The following is a 24,749-nucleotide window of genomic DNA, read 5'->3' as shown; positions in this document are numbered from 1 at the left end:
AAAAATGAAATTTGGTACAGTATTGTATTGCAAACAGGACTAGATATCGGAATGACCAGAAAATGCTAAAAAGAAGGCAATTGTATGTCTCTGTATTGAGGCCAGGAGATGCCCCGTCTCTCATTTTCTAATTTAACCTTAAAGTTTCTTACTTGCCCCACACCCCCATAGGAAGTAGTGGACCCATTAGTTTGTAGGAGGGCAGGGTGGTGTGGTGGGGGCAGGAATAGGCTTCGGGGAGTGAAATTATGGTCAAGGTACTTCCATGACACAGAAAGTGGGAACATCATTCACTCTCTGTCACAAGCAAAGTTATTATAAAATCCTGAACAGTGGAATGGATGTACCCATCAATTCATATAGGAGCTGCCTGCTCAGCGTGCTCTCCATTGCATCTGATCTAGGTGGTGAGTTGGGCAGCGATCTGAGTCGGTGTTGGGCAGTTTCCTACGTTCTTCAGACTGGCTGGGTGTGTGCACACAACTGCAAACACGGATCGATCCCGTGCACCAACATTAAAGTCCCAGTAAAGTTTTAGTGGCATTTGCCTCTAAGCTATGCAGCGCCTTAAGAACCAGATGCGTTGCCTACACCTGCATAGGAGTTGTGGGCAGGCCGCTTTGGAACCGCAGGGCTTCATTTCTCGCTAAGCCGCATGCGCGAGATTTCAGCAAGCGTTCCCGAGGATGAATCGGGGAAAAAAAACAAAACAACAACAACCCCAGGGCATGCGCAGTGAGGCCGCCTTAGCGGAGGCGATAGGCTGGTAGGCGACATGTGCGTTTAGCACCTCCCAGTCCCCATCCCTCCCTCCCTCGCTTGGCGGCGCCGCCGAGATCAGCACCAGCCATGGCGGCAGAAGGAGGAGCGGCAGCTCTGGCAGAAGCGGCGTCCGCCGACCAGTTTCGCGATCTGCTGCAGCAGCCGGGAAGGTACGTTGTTGCTGCCGCCGCCGCCGCCTTCTAAGCTCGGCTCCGAGGCTGGCAAACAGCCGGGAAAAGGAGCCGCAGCCGAAAGCGGGTGGTGGTGGTGCAGCAGCAGCAGCGCCCGCTGCCAGGCCGGCGCTCCGCATTCACACGTTCACTTGATGCGGGTGTCCATTCCGACGTTTTGGGCCGCTGAGCCGAATGGGGGCTTTCTCCCTAGCCAGCGTGGCTAGGAGTTCAGCTGTCGTTATCCCGCCTTGTGCGCTCCCCTTACCCTTCTCACGATCGAGAGGGTTGAAGGGTGGCAAGAGTTCTTCTCCTGTGCGGGGATAAATAAGACTTGAAAGTCCTACTTCTGAGTAGACGGGCTTCGGGGGTCGTGCCGCCGTCCTTCTGAGTAAGACGCCTAAAGCGGGCTTAATTTGTGCGCAGTTTTACTTCCTAGAAGTGTGCGCTTTTAGGATCCAGTCCACAATCGTGTGAAATATAAAAGCGTGAAAAGGACACGTGTGTATGGGGGCGGGAGCATGGTCTTGGCTCCCCCACAGGACAGAGGTTGAGGGAGCAGGTCAGATCACATAAATGACACTGTATCAGACTTAAGTGCTGGTACTTTTAAAAAAAGGGATCTGCACACTTTTCCTGATGTATGAGTGTCTTTGCAGGCTATAACTTTATAGTATTAGAATGCCCCCCCCTTTTTTTTACTATCCTGCCCAGTGTTGATAAAGGTGAGACAAAAGTTCTGCAGATGCCTTCCTTTCTGTGCTGAGTGCAATAGAGGGCTAGATTGCTATGTTGCTCCTCTGCCAGCTCATCCACTTGCCATCATGTATTTCTGGTTTGCCTGTGGCTATGAGACTAGTGTTTAAACACAAGGTTGATACACATGTATGGGAGAGATTTACACACCCAGCCAGGAGGGAAAGATGCCCCTGGCCTGTGATTGGGATTTCTCTTTCTCAAAGAACCGTTGATGATGTAGGAATATTCTGTTGCCAAATCATAAAGCGGATTTAAAAACACTATGGATTTCTGCTAGCATGACCTGTGAAAAAGACCAAGAGTGTTGGAAAGGAAAGCCCCAGCCCTAGTTGTTAGCAACTTTTCTCTGCAGAACCTCTATGACTGCCAGGACCCTTATTTATCCATCCCATGGAATGATTATGGGGTATAATGGAGTAACATGAAGTGAATTGTACCTTCTAGTGTGGCTAGAATTGCTGGGGAATTGCTAGGTTGGAAGTCTTGGCTATGCAATCTCCCACTGAGGGGCAACACATCATGGTTGTAAATTACAGTGGTACCTCAGGTTACATACGCTTCAGGTTAAGAACTTTGCTTCAGGATGAGAACAGAAATCGTGCTCTGGCGGCGCTGCAGCCCCAGGAGGCCCCATTAGCTAAAGTGGTGCTTCAGGTTAAGAACAGTTTCAGGTTAAGAACGGACCTCCAGAAAGAATTAAGTACTTAACCCGAAGTACCACTGTACCTAGAATATGAAAATGGGATGTGTGGCAGTGAGCGATAATTGAATTTGGATCACTGCCTTGTGTAGAACCAGAAGGCAGATCATGGGGAGCATTGGCTTGCCAATACTTGTGGCTGTGTACTCACTGTCTTTTCTTCTCCCTTTGTAGCAGAGGTGAGCAAACGAGTAACTTTTCAGTTCACCCTAGTTTCCCATTTTGTCTGAACCAGGAAGCTATGGTTAACGGCTTTGTTCCAAAGCCAGGATATTAAGCCATGGTTTGAAATTGTCTCAAAATATTCTAATGCAACCAGAGGCAGTTAACTATAGTTTCCAGCTTCTGGTTAACAGAAAACTTCCTCCCTGTCTCTGCTTGCTTGTGTAAAGGAAGATGTGCACACAGCTTGTTCGTATCTTGGCTTTTTAAGCTGACAGAGAACAATCTAAATGCAGCCATGGAGTCAGATTGTTGGTCTGTTTGGCCAACTAATCTCAGTTTTGACTGGAAGTGGTTCTCCAGGGTCTCAGGCAGAGAGAAACCTTTTCTGTCCTCTTCCCGAGATCTTTTCATGTGAGATAACTAGTGATTAAAGCTAGAACCTTTCGCTGTGACTCTGATTGCTTTTATTTTACATTGTTTTGCTGGCATCTGACCTCTCTGTTTTCCCTGTTTATTTCATCACAGGTCTTTAGTGGTGGTTCATTTTTGGGCCCCATGGGCTCCTCAGTGTGTTCAAATGAACAGTGTCATGGCTGAACTAGCAAAGGAGCACCTCCAGGTTGCATTTGTGAAAGTAAGTTGAACTGACATTGTGTTATCTGCTTTTGATCTAACATGAACGCTTGCTGTATGCATACTGGGAAAAGGTGGAAGCGTAACTACTCTAGCTGCTCCTACATTGCTTAAAACCTTGGAACTGGGCAACTTGGGTCTATTGTGGCTTTGCAATTGCCTTGTTGTTCTCTTTCCTTGGTAGTACAATGGTACCTCGGATTACAGACGCTTCAGGTTACAGACTCTGCTAACCCAGAAATAGTACCTCGGGTTAAGAACTTTGCTTCAGGATGAGAACAGAAATCATGGTGCGGCAGTAGCAGGAGGCCCTATTAGCTAAAGTGGTACCTCAAGTTAAGAACAGTTTCAGGTTAAGAACGGACCTCCAGAACGAATTAAGTTCTTAAACCGAGGTACCACTGTAAGTGTCATAGACGCTCCTATTCGCTTACTTTAAAACTACAATAACTTATTAAAGCTAATTGGTGACAGCGTCGAGAGTAGGGGCAATGCTTAGCAGCTTAGGAAATGCCACAGTCTGTAAAATTATCTCATGAAAGTCAGTGGGAGGTGATAGAAAGAAATGTCTTTTGCGATGGGGAGGTGCGTGCATAGAATCATAGACTTGTAGAGTTGGGAGGGACCCTGAGGATTAACTAGTCCAACCCCCTGCAATGCAGGAATATGCAGCTGCCCCACACGGGGGTCAAACCTGCACCTTTGGTGTTATCAACACCATACTCTGAGCTGCACACACACACACACACACTCTTATGCCCTGTGATCAAATCTCCTACTAGGTGTGGAAAGCAAATCTGGACCTGGAGAGTGGGGCCTGTGCCTTGATGCTGATGGTGGTATGGATGATGGGGAGAGGAGAAATCTCCACAGTATGTGAGGAGGGAGAAAACCTCTCCTTACTTTGGTTGCCTTAGAAAACGCTGAGATGTCGCTTACTTTCTGGTGAAAGCATGGACTCAGTGGTTGTTTGCAAGCATCAGTATAAAAACAGGAGGTAGTGTTCTGTGATAAGGAAAGCTGATAGAAAGAGGTCTGGTGAGACATAAGTACTCTGTGGCTAAGATCTGGGGGTGCAAGCAGGTCTAAGAGGCTTGCTATTCAAAATGTTGACATGAAATAGCCATCCAAATCTTTGATTGCCAAGTATCCAGCTATAATGCTAATACTCTTTTTTTCTCATTTAGTTACTTGAGCTAGCACTTTTAATACAACTCCCAGTAGCTTTTCTTCCTGTAATGCAATTGACTAAATCCTGATCTTCTTATCCAAGGGATTTAAGAAAGCAATACTACTCTTTAAAAAATCCCCCCCCCCTTGTGTGATTTGATGTAATGATGCTGCGGGTTGGGCAAATAGATATTCTCTTAATTTGTGTTTTAGCTACTGATTTCACCCAACAAAGATACGTAAGTTTTTGGGTTTGCATAATTATGTATGGTGGCTGTCTTCCTATGGTAGATTGAAATCTGGATTTGTGTAATAATACTTGTATGTCCCAGTAATGGCACTCTGGTAGGTAGGAAAAGAAAAATGCGCTCGTTACAAGTGCTGTTCATCAACCCTTCATCAGTAGTTTGGATTAAAACACTGTGGTGTTGAAAAACAAATATTAAACTTTTGTGTCAGTATTCCTCAGCTCCATGCTTTAGGAATTCCTCAAACCATGATGAGGTGTCAATTGCCATGTGGCCTACACCATTAATTAACCCCCAACCCTCTGCTCATGGAAATATATTTGCAAGATACGTTGTTAAGGGTTGTCCTGAGCCACTGTGTCACTGGCCTGCTTCCTCGTAGTTGACCGTTGACTTCAACTAATGTGAGACACAAGCTTGCCCCTGTGTATGACCAGTTGATTTGCTTGCCCACCAACTCCTCACAGTGCTTTGTGCCATATGAAAATGTTACAGTGGTTGAACTGTTAGTGCCATTCAAAGGGAAGACCCAGGGTTCAAATCCCTAGTCAGCTATGAGCTTCACTGGGTGACCTTGGGCCAGTCAGCCTAATGTACCTCACAGGATTGTTGTGGGCTTTAAATGAGGGGGAGAGCCATGTATACCACTCCAATCTCACTGGAGAAAAAGTTGGGATACAAATGCAATATACAATAAGAATGATAGATTACGCCCAGAAATTGATATTGGCCCAGTTTGCATGTCACATTGAAACTGTAGTTAAAAACAAACTGTGGGAATGTGTATGTTGCTGAGAAGTTCCTACTTCTCTGCTGGGAAACAAGCAAAGGTCCAGATTATTTTGCAATCTGAACTCAAGACTCATGGCTTATATCTTTCCAAGCAAAACCACAATCGGTACCCAAGATTTGCTCTTGGCCTGCTTCTTGTGATTTGTCTCCTGGCGGTGTGGCATCAGCAGGAACAGGAAAGTAGTGGAATGAAACATTTTCAGCAGTGCACACTAGCACAAGGTGTGTTTATATTAAACTACAGTTCGTTTATAACTGTGGTGTAATGTGTTGTGTGAACTGGGCCATTAAGATGCCCCACCATGACACTTAGAACATAAATATCTGTGACCGCAGTGTTTCAGCCAAACAGCTTTGGTCTTGATGTATGGTATGGAACAGAACTCTGCATTATTGTACTAGTAGTTCTTGTAGATGAGTAATGTGTCGTTAAGTCGCTATTGGTAACAGTTAGCTACAGTAAGTAAAGTCCCATCATTGTGCAAGTCTATAATTGTATTGCCTGAAGTCAAATTAATTATAAAATTAATACGTTTGCGTGGTAGTGATTAACTGAAAATAGATGGGGTTTTCAGTGAGTTACAATGAGGAAAGATGAAACATGAAAGCACAACATCAATCATGCTAAACAGAAAAGAGAAAAGAAAGCTTATTGTCCTTGTTTGCCAGAGATGGAGCTGATTTGCCTTCTGTAGCTCTGCCACCTCAGAATGGCTAGCTAACTCTGTGGCATGTAACCTTTTATTGTAGTAAGAGTGGGTTTTTTTATGCGTTAAAATACTATAGAAACCACACCACAAGTAGTCCAAAACAAAGTGAGGGGGAAAAAACATAAATAAAAGTCTGCCTTCTTGCTGCTGTTAAATTTACTGCCTGCCCTCCACCAGCTGGTCAAATTACAACAATTTAAATTTCAGTATTGAAAACAATGAAAACAAATTTCAATCACTGACGACTCTGGGGTTGCGGTGCTCATCTTGCTTTACTGGTCGAGGGAGCCTACGTTCGCCTGCAGACAGTTTTTCCGGCTCATGTGGCCAGCATGACTAAGCCGCTTCTGGCGAAACCAGAGCAGCGCACGAAATGCCGTTTACCTTCCCCGCGGAGCGGGACCTATTTATCTACTTGCACTTTGACGTGCTTTCGAACTGTTAGGTTGGCAAGAGCAGGGACCGAGCAACGGGAGCTCACCCTGTTGTGGGGATTCGAACTGCCGACCTTCTGATTGGCAAGTCCTAGGCTCTGTGGTTTAGATGACAGCACCACCCGCATCCTGAAAATGCACACCAAGTTTCAAAGCCAGGGTGAAGAGGTGTGTCTTCAGCATTTGCTGAAAACTGTATAATGCTAATGAACTTCTGGAGCAAGGGAATTCCACCACCTAAAGGCTGTCACTACAGAGAACTGTACATAAGATGTTGGTGTTGAGGAGCTTTCAAACATTGATCCCACATATATACTGAGATGATTCAGTTATGTTGGGATGGAGTTTGTCATGAGCACCTGGACACTTGAGTCACCTCTAGGTGCCACTGAAATAAGCAGAGATACTTATCGTAAGAATCAAACAGCACAGGAAAACCTGCACAATAATGTTCCATTTCCCTAATAGGAGGAAATATTAAAGCTTTATGACCTAACAACAGAAGGCTGGGAAATTGATCCTGCTCCATGTCCTGATCATATGAACATACCGTATTTTTCGCCCCATAGGGCGCACCGCCCCATAGGATGCACCTAGGTTTTTTGGGGGGGGGGGAAATAAAGAAAAAAAATTATTTCCCCCCCAATCCCAGCCCTGAGAACAGCCTGCTATCCGCAAGCCTAGGGAGGCCAGTGGTAAGTCAGGCCGGTCTCCCCAGGCTTCGGAATGCAGGCAGCTCTGCGCAGCCATCGGGAGGCGGGCGCAAAGTGGCGCCGGTCTCCCGAGAGTTGCGCAGAGCTTCCTGAAGCCTGGTGCACACCGACGCCTCTTGCTCTCCAGGCTTCAGCGAAAGCCTGTATTCGCCCCATAGGACGCACACACATTTCCCCTTCATTTTTGGAGGGGGAAAAGTGCGTCCTATAGGGCGAAAAATACAGTAAATAATTAAACATAGCTGGAATTGCTATCTTTCCATAGTCAAGGTTGTTGTTGTTGTTGTTTTAATTACACCTTAAGTAATACGCTTTATTGAAAATTTGCATTGACACGTACTGATTGTTTTGTAGTTTTAGGATAAAGTGCAAGATGTCAATGTGACTTTGCTCTCCTAATTTATCTCTCTTCACGCCTAATGTCTCATTATCCTTAATCTTCACAACAGAGAGTCACGGGGTTTGCTTTAAAGTTCAAGTAGCTCATTCCTTCTTGCTGTTTCCACTTACAAATCTCCATGTATGCGTGACATGAAATTCACTCGGTTTAAGACAGCTCTCACGTGTAAATGTGGACAGGCCTCCCAAATGCTGTGAATCTCCAACAATGAAGAACATGAGAAGAGCCAGTCACACATCTAGACCAGCTTCCTGTTCTCACAGTCGTCAGCTAGATGCCTATGGGGAGCCTAGAAGCCAAGAGCTGAGCTCAATAGCACTCTCGCCTCCTGCATTTTCCAGCAACGGGTATGCAGAAGCATACGTCCTCCCAAAGAGAGCCTGTGTTCTAAGGGCATAGGAACATAGGAAGCTGCCTTACATTGAGTCAGACCCTTGATCTAGCTAACTCAGTATTATCCACATTTTCTGGCAACGGCTCTATGGGATTTTAGGCTGGGTTCTCTCCTTGTCCTACCTGGAGATGCTGAGGATTGGACCCTGGGGCTTGCTGCATGGAAATCAGATGAGCTGTGACCCTTCCCCAGCTCAGAAACCCCAGTGAATACTGTGTTTAAAAGATATCTGTTTTAGGATATCCACAAAACTCATTGGGGATATCGGCATTCACATGCTAATGTCAACATTCACCAATATTTCAGGCATTCACGCATGTATATCACATGCCAGAATTAATGTGCTCTTAAGCAAACTACCCTGTCTGCCTCCCGTTTCCCAACAGTCATATAGTCCTTTATAGTTGGATCATATGTGTCTCCTGTGTCTGTAAATGGAAATGTATTTGGTATTTGCATTTTCTACAATTTTGTATTTGATGATCTGTTTAGGTTTCAGGTCAGTAGTATACTAATATCTAGCAGTCTTGCAAGAGTTAAAAACAAAAATTTAGCAGGCATCAATAGTTTATTGAAGAAATACTCCTTTTTTGCTTCATAATTTGCAGAAGGCTGCAAATGTCAGTCATGATGTACTGCCTCTTGAAATTAGTCAATAGAGCAAACAGCAAGAATTGCTGTGGGCAGAAAATAAGCACTGTAATCATGACATAACTGGGGTCAGTGATTTATGGATTTCAATATAGTAGTAGCTGCATATGATTGAAAATTTACTAGGTCACTAGTGCACCAAAATTTTTATTCACAGCCTCCAGGCATCTTTTGAAATGTGCAACAAAATAAAAACCTCTGAACCTGTTTTGACACTGCAGGCTCAGTGGATGACAAGCCTTCCCTGTGAGTTTCATTTAAATGCAAATGTGTCACAAACTTTTGCACTGAAATCCTTTTTAAACATTTAACATGACTAAAAGAACAGTGTAGACAAGATCAGCCAGCACAATCTAAACTATAAATAAGAGCTTGGAAACAAAAGATGTTTTATGTTTGTTTGTTTTTAAGCTGGAAGCTGAAGCGGTTCCCGAAGTGTCTGAAAAATATGAAATTACTTCAGTCCCAACATTCTTGTTTTTTAAGGTAAGCCTTTTTTTAGCTTGCTTACTTCCATGGATGCTTATGATGTTCTCTGTTCTCAGTGCTGGTGTGATACTTTGTTCAGAGGTAACATTTGATTAATTTAGGAATGCTGGGAATTGCATTCGTCCTAGCCATGTGGTGAAGGCCTATTTCAAAAAATTTGAAGCTACCCTACGCTGTAACTTGCAGAAACATTTTTTTGAGAAATACATTCTGCATCACCAGGCAGTTCCTGAATTTGAAACCTTTTAACACTGTTGGATAGTGATGTGGAGATGACTATTGATTGGTTCCTAAGCTCCTTGTGGTGATCCGTCCAAAATCCTTTTGGCAGGTAATGATATTGTTGTTAAAGTGAGTTCTAACAAAATTCCATTCACCAAGCGCAGAGCTTGGGTTAGTTAACCTACTACACGTTCTGGCCATGTGTGTGCTCCCTTCAGTTGTGCTAGCCCTATAGAAATGAGATTGTACACCAGTAGCACTCAGTGGATTTCTCTGGGGGCTTTTAACCTGCTTTGACTTGAATCCTACAAAATAACGCTTGTATATGGTCTAGCGAGAGAGAGAGAGAGTATGTGTGTTCAAATTCCAGTAGCTTTTTAAAGACTGTGCTTGTGAAGTTCATAATGTTTGCCCAAACTGCTGTTCTCTGTTGGTAGAATTCCCAAAAAATTGACCGATTAGATGGTGCTCATGCACCAGAACTGACCAAGAAAGTCCAGCGCCACGCCTCCAGCTCGACCATTCCGCCTGGCTCTAATGACAGTGTGAAAGAAGACCTGAATGTGCGACTCCAGAAACTGACAAATGCTGCACCTTGCATGCTGTTTATGAAGGGAACACCTCAGGAGCCTCGTTGTGGTAGGAATTGTCTTGAATTTCTATTTTATTCAGCAGGGCTAGATACCTAAGGAGTATCTAACGATATTATATCTTACTCTTTCTATCTGAGTGGCTGCTATTCTTGTCACCATTGTTGGCCCACCCTTTGCGACAAATGGAACTGTTGTCCTAGGCTCCAGAGGGGATAAGTCGATTGGGATAGTGCTGTTCCCCTTCAAGGCTGCCTTGCACCCCATTAGCTGCAGCCACACTATAGCCTTTGTATTGGCCCACCATCTTGTTAGGTTCCGAAAAGTAGAATATGGTTGCTAGATTAACAGTTGGTTAGGCCAGAGGTTTAGGGCCTTAGAGTGGAGTTGGAATGGAGATGGATGGAGAATAACGGTGATGCAAATATAGGTTTCCACTGTGTCCAGGGCACCTAGCAGCCCAAGTCCAGCCATGTCCACACAGCTGTATTGCCTGAATGAGTTGAGGCTTAAAGCCACAGTCATCAATCCAGAGCACTGTTCTCAAACTTTTTTTGTGCTTGGGTTGAGTTCTAACTTTTTCTGTTTTCTGCCTCCTCCCCTTCAACAATCTATTTGTCAGTGTGCAGAGGTCCTCGCATGCACCATGTTGCTCTGTAAGAATAGCTGTGTACTGATTGAACAATGCAATTAAAAGGAGAGTAGAACAGGACATGTCTTAAAACCGTGCAGAGGGAGATGTTTTAAGCAAGCAGCAGATTTTCAGGGTCAAGTGACAGAGTAGTTGCCCTCAGAAACTCAAGGTGGATCACTGAGGTCCATTGCACAAGCATCAGTCTGAGCAATACATACCATAAGAGACATAGCGTAAGCATTTGTTTAGGGATGTCAGTTAGCAGCCTATAAGAAAACATTTCAGAATCACTTCTTGTTAACATCCATTGGTGAAAATTAATTGACATTCCATCACTGAACCTGTCGGGTTAGTGATTTTGTTAAAGGACACATTGACATTTAGGTGGTATAACCCAAGAATAAAATTTTTGATTCCTTGAGCCAATTCAATTACTGAATCTTCTTTTTCTTTTTCTTCTGGAAATGTCTCTAATTATGGAATGTACTGTCTTTTCATTACCAATAATGTTCATATACCACTTTATAAAAGAAAAATGAACTAAACTGAAATAATGGAGATCAAGGTATGACAAATGGCCTGGTAACTCATTATACATTTTTTGGTTCTCTCCCCGCAAGCTTATAAGCAAACAGAGTCCCAGCAAGGCAAGGGCATCATCTTGCTGAAGTTGTCATTGAATTCTCAGAATGCAAACAATGCCCTAGTTAGGTTCCCCCCCTTCACTCTGAGACATAAAAATTCACCCTACTGTATGGGGTTGCAGATGGAGCAGTGGCTTCAGGTTTGAACCTTGCATCTTAATATGGCTCTATGGAGAGCTTTAATATTTCTCATGTACAGATGCTTTCATGTGACATGGTGCATACGTAAGCACCACAGTATGATACTGTGCTTATGCGGTTTGGTACCGGCTGCACATGCACCGTATGCATATTCCTTCTATAAGAGGGAGAAGCTGAGCTATTTGTGATGTGTTAACGCAGTGCAGCCTGCAAGTCCACCAGTCCAGGGGGGTGGGAGGAGAGTGTGTCTCTAGCAAGGTAGATATATTTCACTATCTCAGTGGTCTTTTGAGGGCAATTGCTGGTTGCAGTGGGCAGCAAGTTCCAAAAGCTGGTGTGATTTGCATGTAATCTGGGAGGATCAGAATTAGTGCAAAGTACTAAGGCTGAAGATAACATTGCTGTTCTCCTTTGCTGTTCTATAATAAATTGAATATATATAGTTCCCCCCACCTTGGGCTTAGAGAGACATTTGTCGTGACTGGGCTATATATCCATACACACCTCACTAGCCAATGCCGTTCATAATATGTGCCACAACTAACACAGCTAACACAATAGTAAGCCAGTCCTTATTTCCTCAAGTTGACTGCTAGGACAGCTGTGTTGACAACGGAGGGGACTAGCTGTAGGGATGGTGGGAAGGGGCTAACCTGTGGTGGCCCCCATGTTGCTGGGGCCCTGTCAGCCGTAGCCAGCACTGTCCGAGGCTCTGGGTGTTGTAGTCCGATAATGTACAGAGTGCCACAGCTGAGTGGCCCCAGGCTTAGGGTAAGAAAGCAGCCCCTTGGCCTTTTACTGGAGTTCAGCCCCCTCGGCTTGCAATGCAGCTTCAGGCCCAGGAGCGGGTCAGCCGGGAGCTTCTGCACAATGCATCTTGTGCAGAAGAGGTTCCTGATGGATGGTGTCCAGGCTAATTTTCATACTAATAGCAGGTTGTCGATTGCAACAGAGCGTAATTGGATCTTGGTGTGGAATCAGAAATCCTTGTTATGTCCCACATTTCGCCACTTCCTACGGAAAGCCAATTCATAATAATGTTAAATGAGGTCTATCCCCTTGGCTCTGTGCTCACGGGCTTGTTGCTTGCTTACATCATTAGTATTATAATTGTACTTAGCTTCCTATCACCGGCAGCGCAGCGTCCGCACCACTCTTCAAGCGGCCTGTGTGTTCACGTACGCGCACTTCAGCGGCGCTTTCATTAGCTCTTGTGTTGCTCAGATGGTGTTTGCTCAGAAAGTCAGCCTAAACCTTTTGTTATGGGAATAAAGCAGTGTTGGCACTTTATCCCTAAGCATAACATTTCCAGTCTGCTACTTTAACCCTTAAAAATGAACCGCCACCAATCAATCTTTCTCGTCTGCATGGAGTTGCCTACAGCTAAAACGAAGCGCTCTCTTTCTCTCTCCTTCTCTCAGCCTCTTACAGTAGAAACGAGTTAATATATTGGCAGCAGAATAACCATCAGCAATCAGCCTGTAGCTGTTTACTAATGAACTCCCAGATGAATGGCGGGTTGGTGGTAGTGGGGGGAAGTGGAATTCGGGATTCTTGTTTCACTCCAGGCTGTACAAGAACTTAATGCTTCAGTTGTGGAAGAAAAGCAACTTAGATGCCATATAAATAAATGCTACTTGCTCATGGCTCAAAATGCAGATCATGGAGGACCTGGAGCTACAGCACATATCAAAAGTAATGGATGAATTTGTGAGATGGAAAATCATGTAAAGGTTCCTTTTGTCTGTATGTGCCTGAAACTTTTAAAAATTTGTTGCTTTAAATCCCATTTATTAGAACCTTTTGAAAATTGGTGTGAGGGGTTTCAGGTCTCACCGGGTAGAGCTACTTTAATTTATATACTGGATATTTAGTTGTCTGAGGAAGATAATTTTTCTTTAGGAAAGGATTTTAAAACAGCAGAAAAATATGCCAAACTTGATATGGGTTGTGGTTTCAAAACTGATATTTATGCAGGTTTATTACACTGATATTTATGCAAGTTGCTAATTAAGGAGTTAGGTTAACGTTGTTTTTCTGAAATTTGTGTGGTTGAAATATTTCTATGTGGAGAAAAATTGTGCAGACTTACAGATTTGGGACATGCAGTGCTTCAAACAGTTCAAATATCAAAATTTTGTATTATAGTTAAAAAAGGTAGATTTTGTTCAGAAATTGAACTGTATGATTTATTTGGAAATTAATTCTGTTTACACTGATAAGACTAATGCCAAGTCACTATAAGTTGAATCTGCATTCTTGAAAGTGGTTTTTTTTTAAAGGGGATTGAAGCAATATTCATTATGTTGTAAATATATCTACCTAAATATTAAAATAAGAGCCTTGGTTGGATCAAAGCATTACATTTATCTGCATGTGCATTTGGGTTTGATTTTGCCTAAACTGGACATCACACTTCAAAACAGAGCAAGCAGCAGGACAAGCTCTGTAAACTCAGCTCTGTAGTTTTTGATAGGGTATGCAATTTGGATAAACATTGTCTTCCTTTGAGATTTCCCTTTTTCTTGCAACACATGTTAATATAAGATGTAATGTAGACACTAAACCACAGTTTTGGTTAAAGTTAAAGCCTCGTTAAGGTCTGTGCTTTTCTTTTTCTTATTCCCGTAACCTCCAGGCTTCAGCAGACAAATAGTGGAGATTCTTAACAAACATAACATTGCGTATAGCAGCTTCGATATATTTTCTGATGAAGAAGTACGTCAGGGCCTGAAAACCTACTCCAGCTGGCCTACTTACCCACAGTTATACGTAGCTGGGGAACTTATAGGCGGACTGGACATTGTTAAGGTAAGAAAACAAAAGACCTGCATTTTCAGTAACGTAATTTTAAAGTAGTGTTTTGTTTATGAATTTGAAATAATTCTCTTTTCAGGAGCTTGAGGCTTCTGGAGAGCTGGAGACAACCTGCCCCAAGGCACATAAAATAGAAGACAGGTATGATACATTTTACCTTTTTAAAAAAAATATTGCGAAGGAAAATCACATATTCCATTAATGATCTCCCCATTAAAATTATTGCTGTGTAGGATTACTATGCATAGTACACAGAATTCTGTGCCTTATGGTTTTCATTCACCTTCATTTTCCTTGCCCATCTGCTGCACAACAGCCCTGTAGAGCTGCCAGCCAGATCTTGCTACCTGGTATTTGCTGCCACCTCACCTTTTTTTTGGTCACCTTCATCCCCAAAGCAAAGGGGTAAAACTGGGGATGTTTTATTTTTTGTTAAATTGTCTCATCCTGTACCAGTGTGCCTCACACCTCCAGCCAATCCTTTGCAATTTACGCAGAGTGCAATCCAGCCCTCTGCTTCTCCCCGAGAATAGGGCAAATTCCTGCCTTTGTCCACACTGGTCTTGGACTTCCAATAATGTGGAACCCAAAGTGATCTAGGTGTGTGGGGATTCCTGAATCCCGAGGGTGGCAATTGCACACTGATTCCACTAGTCTACTTGTGAAACTTGGTTAGAAATAAAACGTTGGGAGGCAACAGGTCAAGGGGACTTGGAAACTACAACTAATCCAGCCTACGTCTGCTAGACTGGTGACTGGGAGTGGCCTCTGGGACTGTATAACATTGGTTCTGACTACATTGGCTCCCAGTACGTTTCCAAGCACAATTCAAAGTGTTGGTGCTGACCTTTAAAGCCCTAAACGGCCTCGGCCCAGTATACCTGAAGGAGCATCTCCACTCACATTGGTCAGCCCAGACACTGAGGTCCAGCTCTGAGGGCCTTCTGGTGGTTCCCTCACTGTGAAACGTGAAGTTACAGGGAACCAGGCAGAGGGCCTTCTCGGTAGTGGCACCCGCCCTGTGGAACAACCCTTCCATCAGATGTCAAGGATATAAGTACCTATACAACCTTTAGAAGACATCTGAAGGCAGCCCTGGGAAGGGAAGTTTCTAATGTTTGATGTTTTATTGTGGGCCAACGCAGTCAGAGGGACAGCCAATAATAATAATGATAATGATAATCATAACGACGACTTTTACAATAATTACGATTATTATTAACTGGAGCACTGTGGCTCTAAAACTAGACAAATTTTTAGGCTAAATTCCTGTATTGCCTTTTTTACCCAGGTAAAAAATCCTTTATCTAAGACTCTTCTACTTTATCTGTATTCCCCCCCGCCTCTTGTTTTAGGCTTAAAGACCTGATAAACAAAGCTTCTGTGATGCTCTTTATGAAAGGAAATAAGCAGGTAAGGCTCTTGGAAATGCTTTTAGTGCTTAAAATCCTTTAGGCCAGCTGTCCCCAGCCTAGTGGCACCCAGATGTTTTGGAGTATAGCTCCTATAAACCCCGGCCAGTGTAGCCAGTAGTTGGGGATGATGGGAGTTGTCATTTTAAAGCATCTGGAGTGTGCCTGGTTGTGAAAGATCATAAACGTAAGAACACAAGTTGAGCCCTGCTGGATTGGAAGACGTTTCATCTAGTCCAGCGTTCTGTTCTCAAGGCGGCCAACTAGATGCCTGTTCAGAACCATACTCTCTCTGATACTGGAGGTAACGTAGTGGTCATATGTGGGTGCTGTGGGTTTTTCACCTCTACACAGCAAGCCGACAGCTGCTGCAAGTAGGGAATGAAGAAAATATTTAATTTCACTCCTTCAGCATGGCTTTCTAGAGCACGAAAACACAGAAGGTTTTAAAAAAGGATACGTTTTAACAGCATGTTAAAATAATACATTAAAGGCTTAGGAGCAATAAAGATACCTTTGCCTGGGGCTGAAATGATAACAGTGTTGGCACCAGGTTCCATCAATGGGGCGCCACAACAGAACAATCTTGGCCTTGGCTCAGAGGGTAGAATGGGGCAGTTCACACTGCTTACTTCCTTGTGTGGTCATATACAGATGTGTACACAACCACAGTCCATGTGAACCATGAGGGGCACTGGCAACTGTGTCGTGACAGCTGCAAAAATTGCAGCCCTAATTATGCAATATGAGTAATGGGTTGCTATGGGAAATTTTTGCTCGAGCAGATGTTGATGGCAAATAGAATTCATTCCCTGAGAATTCCTAAGGAGTTGGTAAAGTAGCCACATGTTTCGGTTTCTGATGATGAAGTGCAGGGGTGTGGAACCCTTTATTTATATCCCACCTTTTTCTTCAAGGCTTTCAAGGTGGTGTACATGATTCTCCATTTAATCCCCGCAACAACCCGGTGAAGCAGGGTAGGCTGAGAGGCGGTGACTGGCCCAAAGTCATGGCCAAGTGGGGATGTAAACCCTGGTCTCCCAGGTCCTAGTCCAACACTCTAACCACTACACTGCGCCACACGGACCTCAGTTTCCATTACCTCCATCTAGCATGGCCAGCAAACGGCACAGTGCAACATCTTGAGAGCCACAGGTTCCTCATCCTTGGTGTAGCGAAGGTGGAAAATAAAAATGTTGTGTATAAATGTGCTTCAAACACTTACTTGGGATTGCTACATGCCACATACATGCACTGGAACATAATGCACGTCAGAGTTGTTTTTTTCTTATTGCAGATGGCGAAGTGTGGATTCAGCAAGCAAATTCTAGAAATTCTAAACGGTACCGGGTATGTAAATATTTTTCTGCCTTGAATCTGTTCTTAAAGTAAGATCACAGATATATAGGAACAGCGCTGCTAGATCAGACGAAAGGGCCGTCTCTTCCAGCATTCTCTTCTCTCAGTGGTCAACCAGAAACCTATGAAAAGTCCACAAGCAGCACAGCAGCAGTCTCCATTCACAACAGTGGCGCAGTGTTTCTGATACTGGAAGTACTACCCCAGCCACCAAGACACATCCATAACTCCTTTTTAAACCATCCAAGTTGGTGGCTATTACTACAATCTTGTAATGGCAAATGTCGCAGCCCCTCTGAACTGTGTGAGGAAATGCTTCCCTTTGCCTGAGAGGTGCTACCTTGGCTGCTTTGCAGTGTGCCTCTACAGAAGCTGATCTTAGGAACATGTTGCATGTTAGTGTTAGGTGATCAGGGGCTCCCTTTGGTTCACCTCTAGCCTTCCCCTTAGCCCCTTCCCCGCAACATCTGCAAATGGTGGAGCTGACCTATGTCACAGAACCTGAAGGACCAGGTGCGCAGCCTGGGAGTCATTTTGGACTCACAGCTGTCCATGGAGGCACAGGTTAAATCTGTATCCAGGGCAGCTGTTTACCAGCTCCATCTGGTACGTAGGCTGAGACCCTATCTGCCTGCAGACTGTCTCGCCAGAGTGGTACATGCTCTGGTTATCTCCCGCTTGGACTACTGCAATGCACTCTACGTGGGGCTACCTTTGAAGGTGACTCGGAAACTACAACTAATCCAGAATGCGGCAGCTAGACTGGTGACTGGGGGCGGCCGCCGAGACCATATAACACCGGTCTTGAAAGACCTACATTGGCTCCCAGTACGTTTCCGAGCACAATTCAAAGTGTTGGTGCTGACCTTTAAAGCCCTAAATGGCCTCGGTCCAGTATACCTGAAGGAGCGTCTCCACCCCCATCATTCTGCCCGGACGCTGAGGTCCAGCGCCGAGGGCCTTCTGGCGGTTCCCTCATTGCGAGAAGCAAAGCTACAGGGAACCAGGCAGAGGGCCTTCTCGGTAGTGGCGCCCGCCCTGTGGAACGCCCTTCCAGCAGATGTCAAAACGATAAACAACTACCTGACATTCAGAAGACATCTTAAGGCAGCCCTGTTCAGGGAAGTTTTTAACGTGTGATATTTTACTGTATTTTTTGTTTTAATGGAAGCCGCCCAGAGTGGCTGGGGACACCCAGCCAGATGGGGGGGGGGTATAAATAATAAATTATTATTATTATTATAAAATAATAGCATTGTAGAGTTGGGAGGGACCACGAGGGTCATCTAGTCCAACCCCCTGCAATGCAGGAATCTTTTGCCCAACGTGGGGCTCGAACCCAAGACCTTGAGATTAAGAGTCTCGTGCTCTACCAACTGAGCTATTCCTTGCCCAGTTAACTTCCATTTGCCTAAATGGATTGGCCTGTATAGATTATCTGCTAGTCTTCAGTAAATATTTCTCTCTTTTATTAGGATATTTCACCAAATATATAGTATATTTTTCCTCTTCCCTCCCTGTCCCCTTTCCCTTGCGTGTCGTTTTTCTTAAAAATTGTGAGTATTGTGGGCAGGGACTGTTTTGTTTTAATTGATTGTAATGTAAGCCACTCTGGGAGCCTTTTTTGGCTGAAGGGAGGGCTACAAATTCTCTAAATAAACAAATATATCACTACAGTATTGCAACGTCTTGCATTTTACTCTTGAAATACAGTCGCTGGGATCACTTTTACACTGATAAATAAGCGATAGAAATTAGCGTAGCTGAGTGAATATTCCTAGCCTACATAATAAAACCCTTTTTTATATTATTCTCTTTTTTTTAGTGTTGATTATGAAACGTTTGATATATTGGAGGATGAAGAGGTACGTTGTTTGCTTGCGCTTTTCCTATCATCATCTTTAAAAACTGCACTGTGGAAGGCTGACCAAGCATTTATTCTCCTTAGGTGCGGCAAGGATTAAAAAAGTATTCAAACTGGCCAACCTACCCCCAGTTGTATGTGAAAGGGGAACTTGTTGGAGGCCTGGATATTGTGAAGGTAAGCAAAGACTTAATAGTTGGCAGGTGTGTGTAATCCTCATTCTTAAGAAAAGGTTCTTCCTAAATTTTGTTCTCATTTATATTGGACATGTTTTTATTGTCAGTCGCTCTTCGAACGGGTGGTTTTTTCCTTCTTACATCCCTAAACAGCAAACACCATCACTTTGAAGAGTCATTAGCCAATAAAAACATGTCTTGGTCCAGGATACCCAAAGAACCATCAATTTCCATATCAGCTTACCTGCTCCTTTCTCTTGTGTCGTAGCTGTGGCTGAGCCCTGGTCAGTTGGGTTGAGATCAGAGCCATAACTAGTTGCACAAGAACATAAGGAGAGGCCTGATGGGTCAAGCCAAGGGCCCATCTATCCCATCATCCTGTTCTGACTGTGGCTAACCAGATGCCCGTGAGAAGCCCTCATCAGAACCTCACTGCACAGCACTTGCCCCACCTGTGATTCCCATCAACTAATATTCAGATGCATGCTTTCTCTGGCAATGGAAGTAAAAACACAGTCCACTGCGGCTAGCAGCCATTCATTATCTTGCTCTGTGAGATCGGTTGAACCCCACCGTCCCCCTATTTTTTTTGCTGGCAAAAAAGCATTTTTATTCTGGCAGACATTTAACCTGCCTTGGTTGGTGCCTTTTTTTTACATCCTTTAGAAACAATCCTAGTTGTTCAGAGGTTTTATCTGCTGATAACACAGCAGCCGTAAATACTATGTGATTTTTTTAATTGTAAGGTGTAAGTTGTAAGGTGCCCTACGCAATGCAAACCCATTGGAAGGGCAGCGTTTAAATTTCCAAAGTAAATCTCTCTATTATTATGCATTCCTCCCTGCCCAGCTACATCTAGACTCATCTATCTCTGCGTTTTCTCTGCATTTTGAGTTTTCTTCTTCCTTTTTCGAGCATCTCTCCCCTTTGTTCAGCCATGGTGAGGTGACACACACACACACACACACACACACACACACACATCCACACACATCCACACACACTCCTTTTTCTGATGCTTTTTTTGATTTGAGACTGAGTGACTTAGTTGGTTTTCCCTGTGACTCTCATCATTAGCTTAATATATTGGTGAAAGGAGCCCTAAATCTCCAGTGTGCAACTATGTTGCCTGCTAGTGTAGCACTGAAATGTATTTTCTTGACAGCAGTCACTTACCTTCCTGTATGAACCATTTCGCCCCTGTGGGTGCATTTACAGCTTTTCATTTGGTTCCCAGTTTTAGTTTTTTGACGTTGTGTTTTCTTGAGTAAGGTGATGACATTTTGCCTAGCAAACTGTCTCTCATTCCTGAGAAAAGGTAAGGCTTTATTGTGTGCTTTCTTGAAAAGGCCCTGAGCAACAAAAATAGATCTGCATTTGTTAACTGCGTCTTCTGATATATATTTTTGTGTGTGTGTGCAACAGAACAAGCGCAGGCTTCTAAACCCAAATACTCTTGAGCCTATTCTTGTCTTGAATGTTTTATAGCCAATACCATAGGCACTGTAACTCCCGGGAAGACAGAATCAATAAATCTCATTAGGTTTTAAAAAGAAGTTGGTATTACGTTGCTCATGTATCCATTTTTTTTTAAAAAAAAACCCCACACATTTATTTCTCGTAGTAGTGCATTAAAGGGTTCTTTTTATATAGGTTTTAAAGAGATGGGGAAATTAGTCATGTTAATCTGCATTTTAGAGGGCATTGAATAAATTGAAGTTGACAAAATGTTTAAAGTTTAGTTATTTTAGAAGTTTTTCTAGGTCAGCATCATTCTCTCATTTCCCCCCCCCCAAATATAAATGTTAATAAAAAGTACATAAAGAAAAGTACATAAAGAACCTATTTTTAATCTGCTAACCTGCCCAAGATTTTTCTCTGTTGATCTTACTAAGATTATATTTATTATTTTTTATTTCTGGTATTTGCCTGCCGAATAATAGATCTAAGTCCCCCCCAAACTTCTTAGTAAGAAGAATACCAAAAAAATCATGAAAAACATTTTAAACATAAAAGTTCTGGTAGAGAAAGGCCTAAAACCAAATTCTCAGTACAATTTAAGATACACTATATGGGCAGTGGAATAAAGTTGAGATTTTAAGATGACAGCTTCTAAAAGCCTGGGAGAATAAATTGTTCATTTTAAACATTTTATCGGTGTTATATGTTAATAATAATCATCTACTGGACTTGTTAGTCCGTTGTTACCCAGAGGCCTCCAAGTAACTTACAACATATTTGAAAACATTAATAAATAAATAAATTTATGGTGTAATATATTTATACTAAATTTATATACCAAAAACATAGAACAACCACCATGACAAACCAACCATAAATATGGTTTTATATATACTTATTTTTAATTAGCTGGTGTGTTTTAGTCATATTTTATATATAAGTGGACTTTCACACCACATGGAGAATTTTCTTTGAGCAACTGGTCTAAAAAAATCCTAAAGAAAAATTTAAAAAGTCATTTACCTGGAACCAAAAAGACCATAAAGAAGGCAGCAGGCGAGCTTTTCTTGGGAGGCTATTTCTCAGTGGGGGTGGGCTCTTCCTGAAGCCGTCTGCTTCACTTCACTTGGTGGTGCATTTTGAGAAGGGGCTTTTAAAGAGAAGGTGATCTTTCAGGTAACCTGGTCCAAAGGAATGGCGACGCCTTGCTTTTTCAAAGCATAGCTAAGACCAAAACTGTTTGCTTCACTCTTCCCTCCCCAACTCCCAGCAGTAGAAATGCCTAAAACAATGATTTCATCCTGCTTGTTCTGTTTTGCTAAATGCCACGAGGAAGAGGCATTGGGCCAATACTTTTGGTGGCAGCCATTCCTTGGCACTGATGTTCACTGTGCAACCTTGGATTAACATGGTGTGCTTTCCATGTTCAGAAAGATAACAAATAACAAACCTCTCCCTGCTTATCACGCTTGCCCAGATTCTAGAGAGCACGTTAAGAGAGAGGATGTATACTGAGCAAAGCCTCATTCTAGAGCTAGCTAAAGGTGACAGAGATGCCCTTCTGCCATGCACTTGCCCTGTGGTCCGTCTATCAGACAGCTGACACCTGCCTCATCTGCTACGCCTGCCCCTTTCTAAGGAGTCTGCAGGGGTGACTGCTCACTGCCGCAGCTGGGGCAACTGCAGTTATCTTCTGAAGTCTTCTCCTGGCTTCTACCAAAGAGATGGCTACCAGTTGTTGGACTGGTAGGTCCAACTTCTAAAGCAACAGAAGCTTTTGGGTATCTTTCTGTCCTCTTGTTAAAATTGCTTGATTAGGGGTAATGGGAGTTGGAGTCTTGAGGGCACCAGGTTGAGGAAAGCTGAATTACAGGCTAACTAGAAGTTTTTGGTGACACCAGCCTCTGAATGCTTCCTCCCCTTTTTTTCCTGTTTCCAGGAACTAAAAGAAACTGGTGAATTGACGTCTACCTTGAAAGGAGAAAATTAATGCATCACAAGGACACGTTAATGAAGACCAATGAAATATAAAATGTATGATTGTTCGTTGCACTGGAACAATTCACGATTTGCCAGAAGGAATAGAATGCGGGTTTCTGATTTTCTGCTCATGCTTCGCAAGGCCATACTACAGGTGTATGTAATTGTAGGTTTTCACCCCAAATGTAAAGCTGTAAGCATCTTCAAATTGAATTAAAGTTGGAAGCCAACATTGCCTGTGGTGGTCTTGCATACTTTTCATTTTTCCTCCTGCACACACAATTATTCAGCATTTGTAAAATACTCATGGACCTCACACACGTCTCCTGTGGCTCACTGATCCTTTCTGTTGGTCTCAGAGTATCCTGGGATATTTGAACCCACACTTGGATTCAGAAACCAGCCTCAGAAGAAGCTGCTATCCAGCATGCTGTTGTTTGAGCCCCATCTCTTTGGACCTTCTTCAAATAAGTGGCAGCAAATAGAGCAGGAGTGGGGAGCACTATGGCCCGACAGATGTTGCCGAACTAGCAACTTTCATCAGCCCCATTCAGCATGACCAGAGGCCATGGATGATGGGAGTTGTAGTCTGGCAACAGCTGGGAGGTTGCACATTCCCCACTCAAGAGATAGAGCATTGGCATAGGAACAAGTTCAAGGAGGTGAACCTGGGAAGATTATGAGATGAAGTAGATTGTATTGCCCACTACAGCAGTTGATGGATTCTTCCTGAAGCAATGCACTAAGGCAGGACTAGCTAATCTAGTGTTCTTCAGATGATGCTGGGCTGCAACACACATCATCCCTGAGCATTGGGCATACTGCCTGGGGCCTCTTACTAGCCAAAGGAATGTACACGGCTGATAGTTAACTCTTTATTCTCAAAGATAACAGTGTTTCTACAGCTCTGGATACCAATTTTGTGTCTAGGCAGCTATTCCCAGGTTGGTATTGTATGCAGCAGTTGCCACTCCTCCACCAGTTTATGTACCTTTCATCGAAGCGCTGCACACATGCAGCCGGAGACTACGCCCATGTGGCAACTTCCACTGCTCATCCCTTTTCAGTCCCCTCCTGGTTCTGGGAGACAGTGGTGCAAGAGAGGCTGGGGAAGCACATGGCCCTTCACTAGCGTAATTTGGCTCTTCCTTTTCTTCTGACCCATTCTGTGCTCCACCCTCCACCTTTGAAGCGTTCCCCTGCCTTTGGTTCATGCCTCCTGGCTAGTACAGTTCCCACAAATCACTGATCCGCTTTCCAGAGTCAAGACTCCAGCCCTTCTTCCCCAGTGCACACTTGTCAGCATCCTGCCAGGCCCTGACACTATAATCTATCTCCCTTCTCTTTTCACCTCCATGGAGTTCCTCAAATGCAATCTCTCATTTTGCTACAGCCACAGAGAATGCCCTCCCCAGGGCCACACACAAGCTTTAGAGAATGGTGCAACTACAAAGAGGTCCCCTCTCTGCTGATTTTAACACCCTTGAGGGTCTGTAGGGAAGAAGGTGGTCTGGGGTATTTGCAGCCAAAGTCATTTAATGCTTTAAACATTAGCATGGGCACCTTTAATTGGGCCTGGAAATGAACTGGCAACCAGGGCAGGTGTTTTAAAATGGGTTATGTGAGTTTTGAATGGAATCCCAGTCAATAATCTGACTCTTGCATAAGACATCTGTCTCTGCAGTCATAATAACCTGGAAACTACTGTTGTCATGGTAGTCAATTAAAACATAAATAAATCCAAAAGCCGCAGTTGAGTAATAATCTTTTATTAAGATCAGCTAAATTGCCACAAAATAGTTAATACTGACAGTGTGAGTGCTGGTGCAATTCCAAACTCTGTAACCAACTCTCTAGTTGCTCGAATACTTACTGATGGTCAATTAATGATCATAATCAAATCTGGGCAAGCCCCTCTAAAAGCAAAGGTGGTCAGAGCATGGTTAGAAGTGGGGGTATCAGATTTATCATGCTAAGTACAGGGAAGCACACTGTATGGGAATGACACTGCTGCTAATTCAGCCTTCCCCAATCATCTGGATATTTTGGATTCCGTCTCCCATCAGCTAGCTCAGCAGGTCAGTGATAATAGGAGTCAAATTCCAAAACATCTAGATGGCAACCTGCTGGGGAAACCTGCCTTAAAGAGAGATGTGTGACTAGACCGTCCAGCTAATGGCTGAAGAGACTTTTTTAAAAAAAGTTGGGGGTTAAAAGTCTTGCATCCAAGAACAACAAGGACTCAAGTCTTTACCCCTG

General features: G+C 43.6%; 1 protein-coding gene across 1 annotated transcript; it reads left to right on the top strand.

Moving 5' to 3' along the window:
- The first annotated feature begins 681 nt into the window (after window positions 1-681).
- Window positions 682-22,722, top strand: GLRX3 (glutaredoxin 3). The gene is made up of 11 exons (XM_083506005.1): window positions 682-932; window positions 3,082-3,190; window positions 9,113-9,187; window positions 9,850-10,051; window positions 14,060-14,232; window positions 14,318-14,379; window positions 15,594-15,651; window positions 16,948-17,000; window positions 18,835-18,874; window positions 18,958-19,050; window positions 22,450-22,722. The coding sequence occupies exons 1-11, from the start codon at window positions 850-852 to the stop codon at window positions 22,498-22,500; spliced, it is 999 nt and encodes a 332-aa protein (XP_083362131.1). The 5' UTR covers window positions 682-849; the 3' UTR covers window positions 22,501-22,722.
- The last annotated feature ends 2,027 nt before the right edge of the window (window positions 22,723-24,749 follow it).

This window comes from Podarcis liolepis, assembly GCF_965112155.1.
Source record: "Podarcis liolepis genome assembly, chromosome: 5".
NCBI lineage: Eukaryota > Metazoa > Chordata > Lepidosauria > Squamata > Lacertidae > Podarcis > Podarcis liolepis.
This window is presented reverse-complemented; position numbering and strand designations above follow the sequence as displayed.

Bases quoted from the DNA above. Each gene is read 5' to 3' on its own strand.
- GLRX3 (XM_083506005.1), top strand. From the start codon at position 850: ATGGCGGCAGAAGGAGGAGCGGCAGCTCTGGCAGAAGCGGCGTCCGCC. The intron at 10,052-14,059 runs GTAGGAATTGTC...CGTAACCTCCAG, and splicing joins ACCTCAGGAGCCTCGTTGTG to GCTTCAGCAGACAAATAGTG. The intron at 14,380-15,593 runs GTATGATACATT...CTCTTGTTTTAG, and splicing joins GCACATAAAATAGAAGACAG to GCTTAAAGACCTGATAAACA.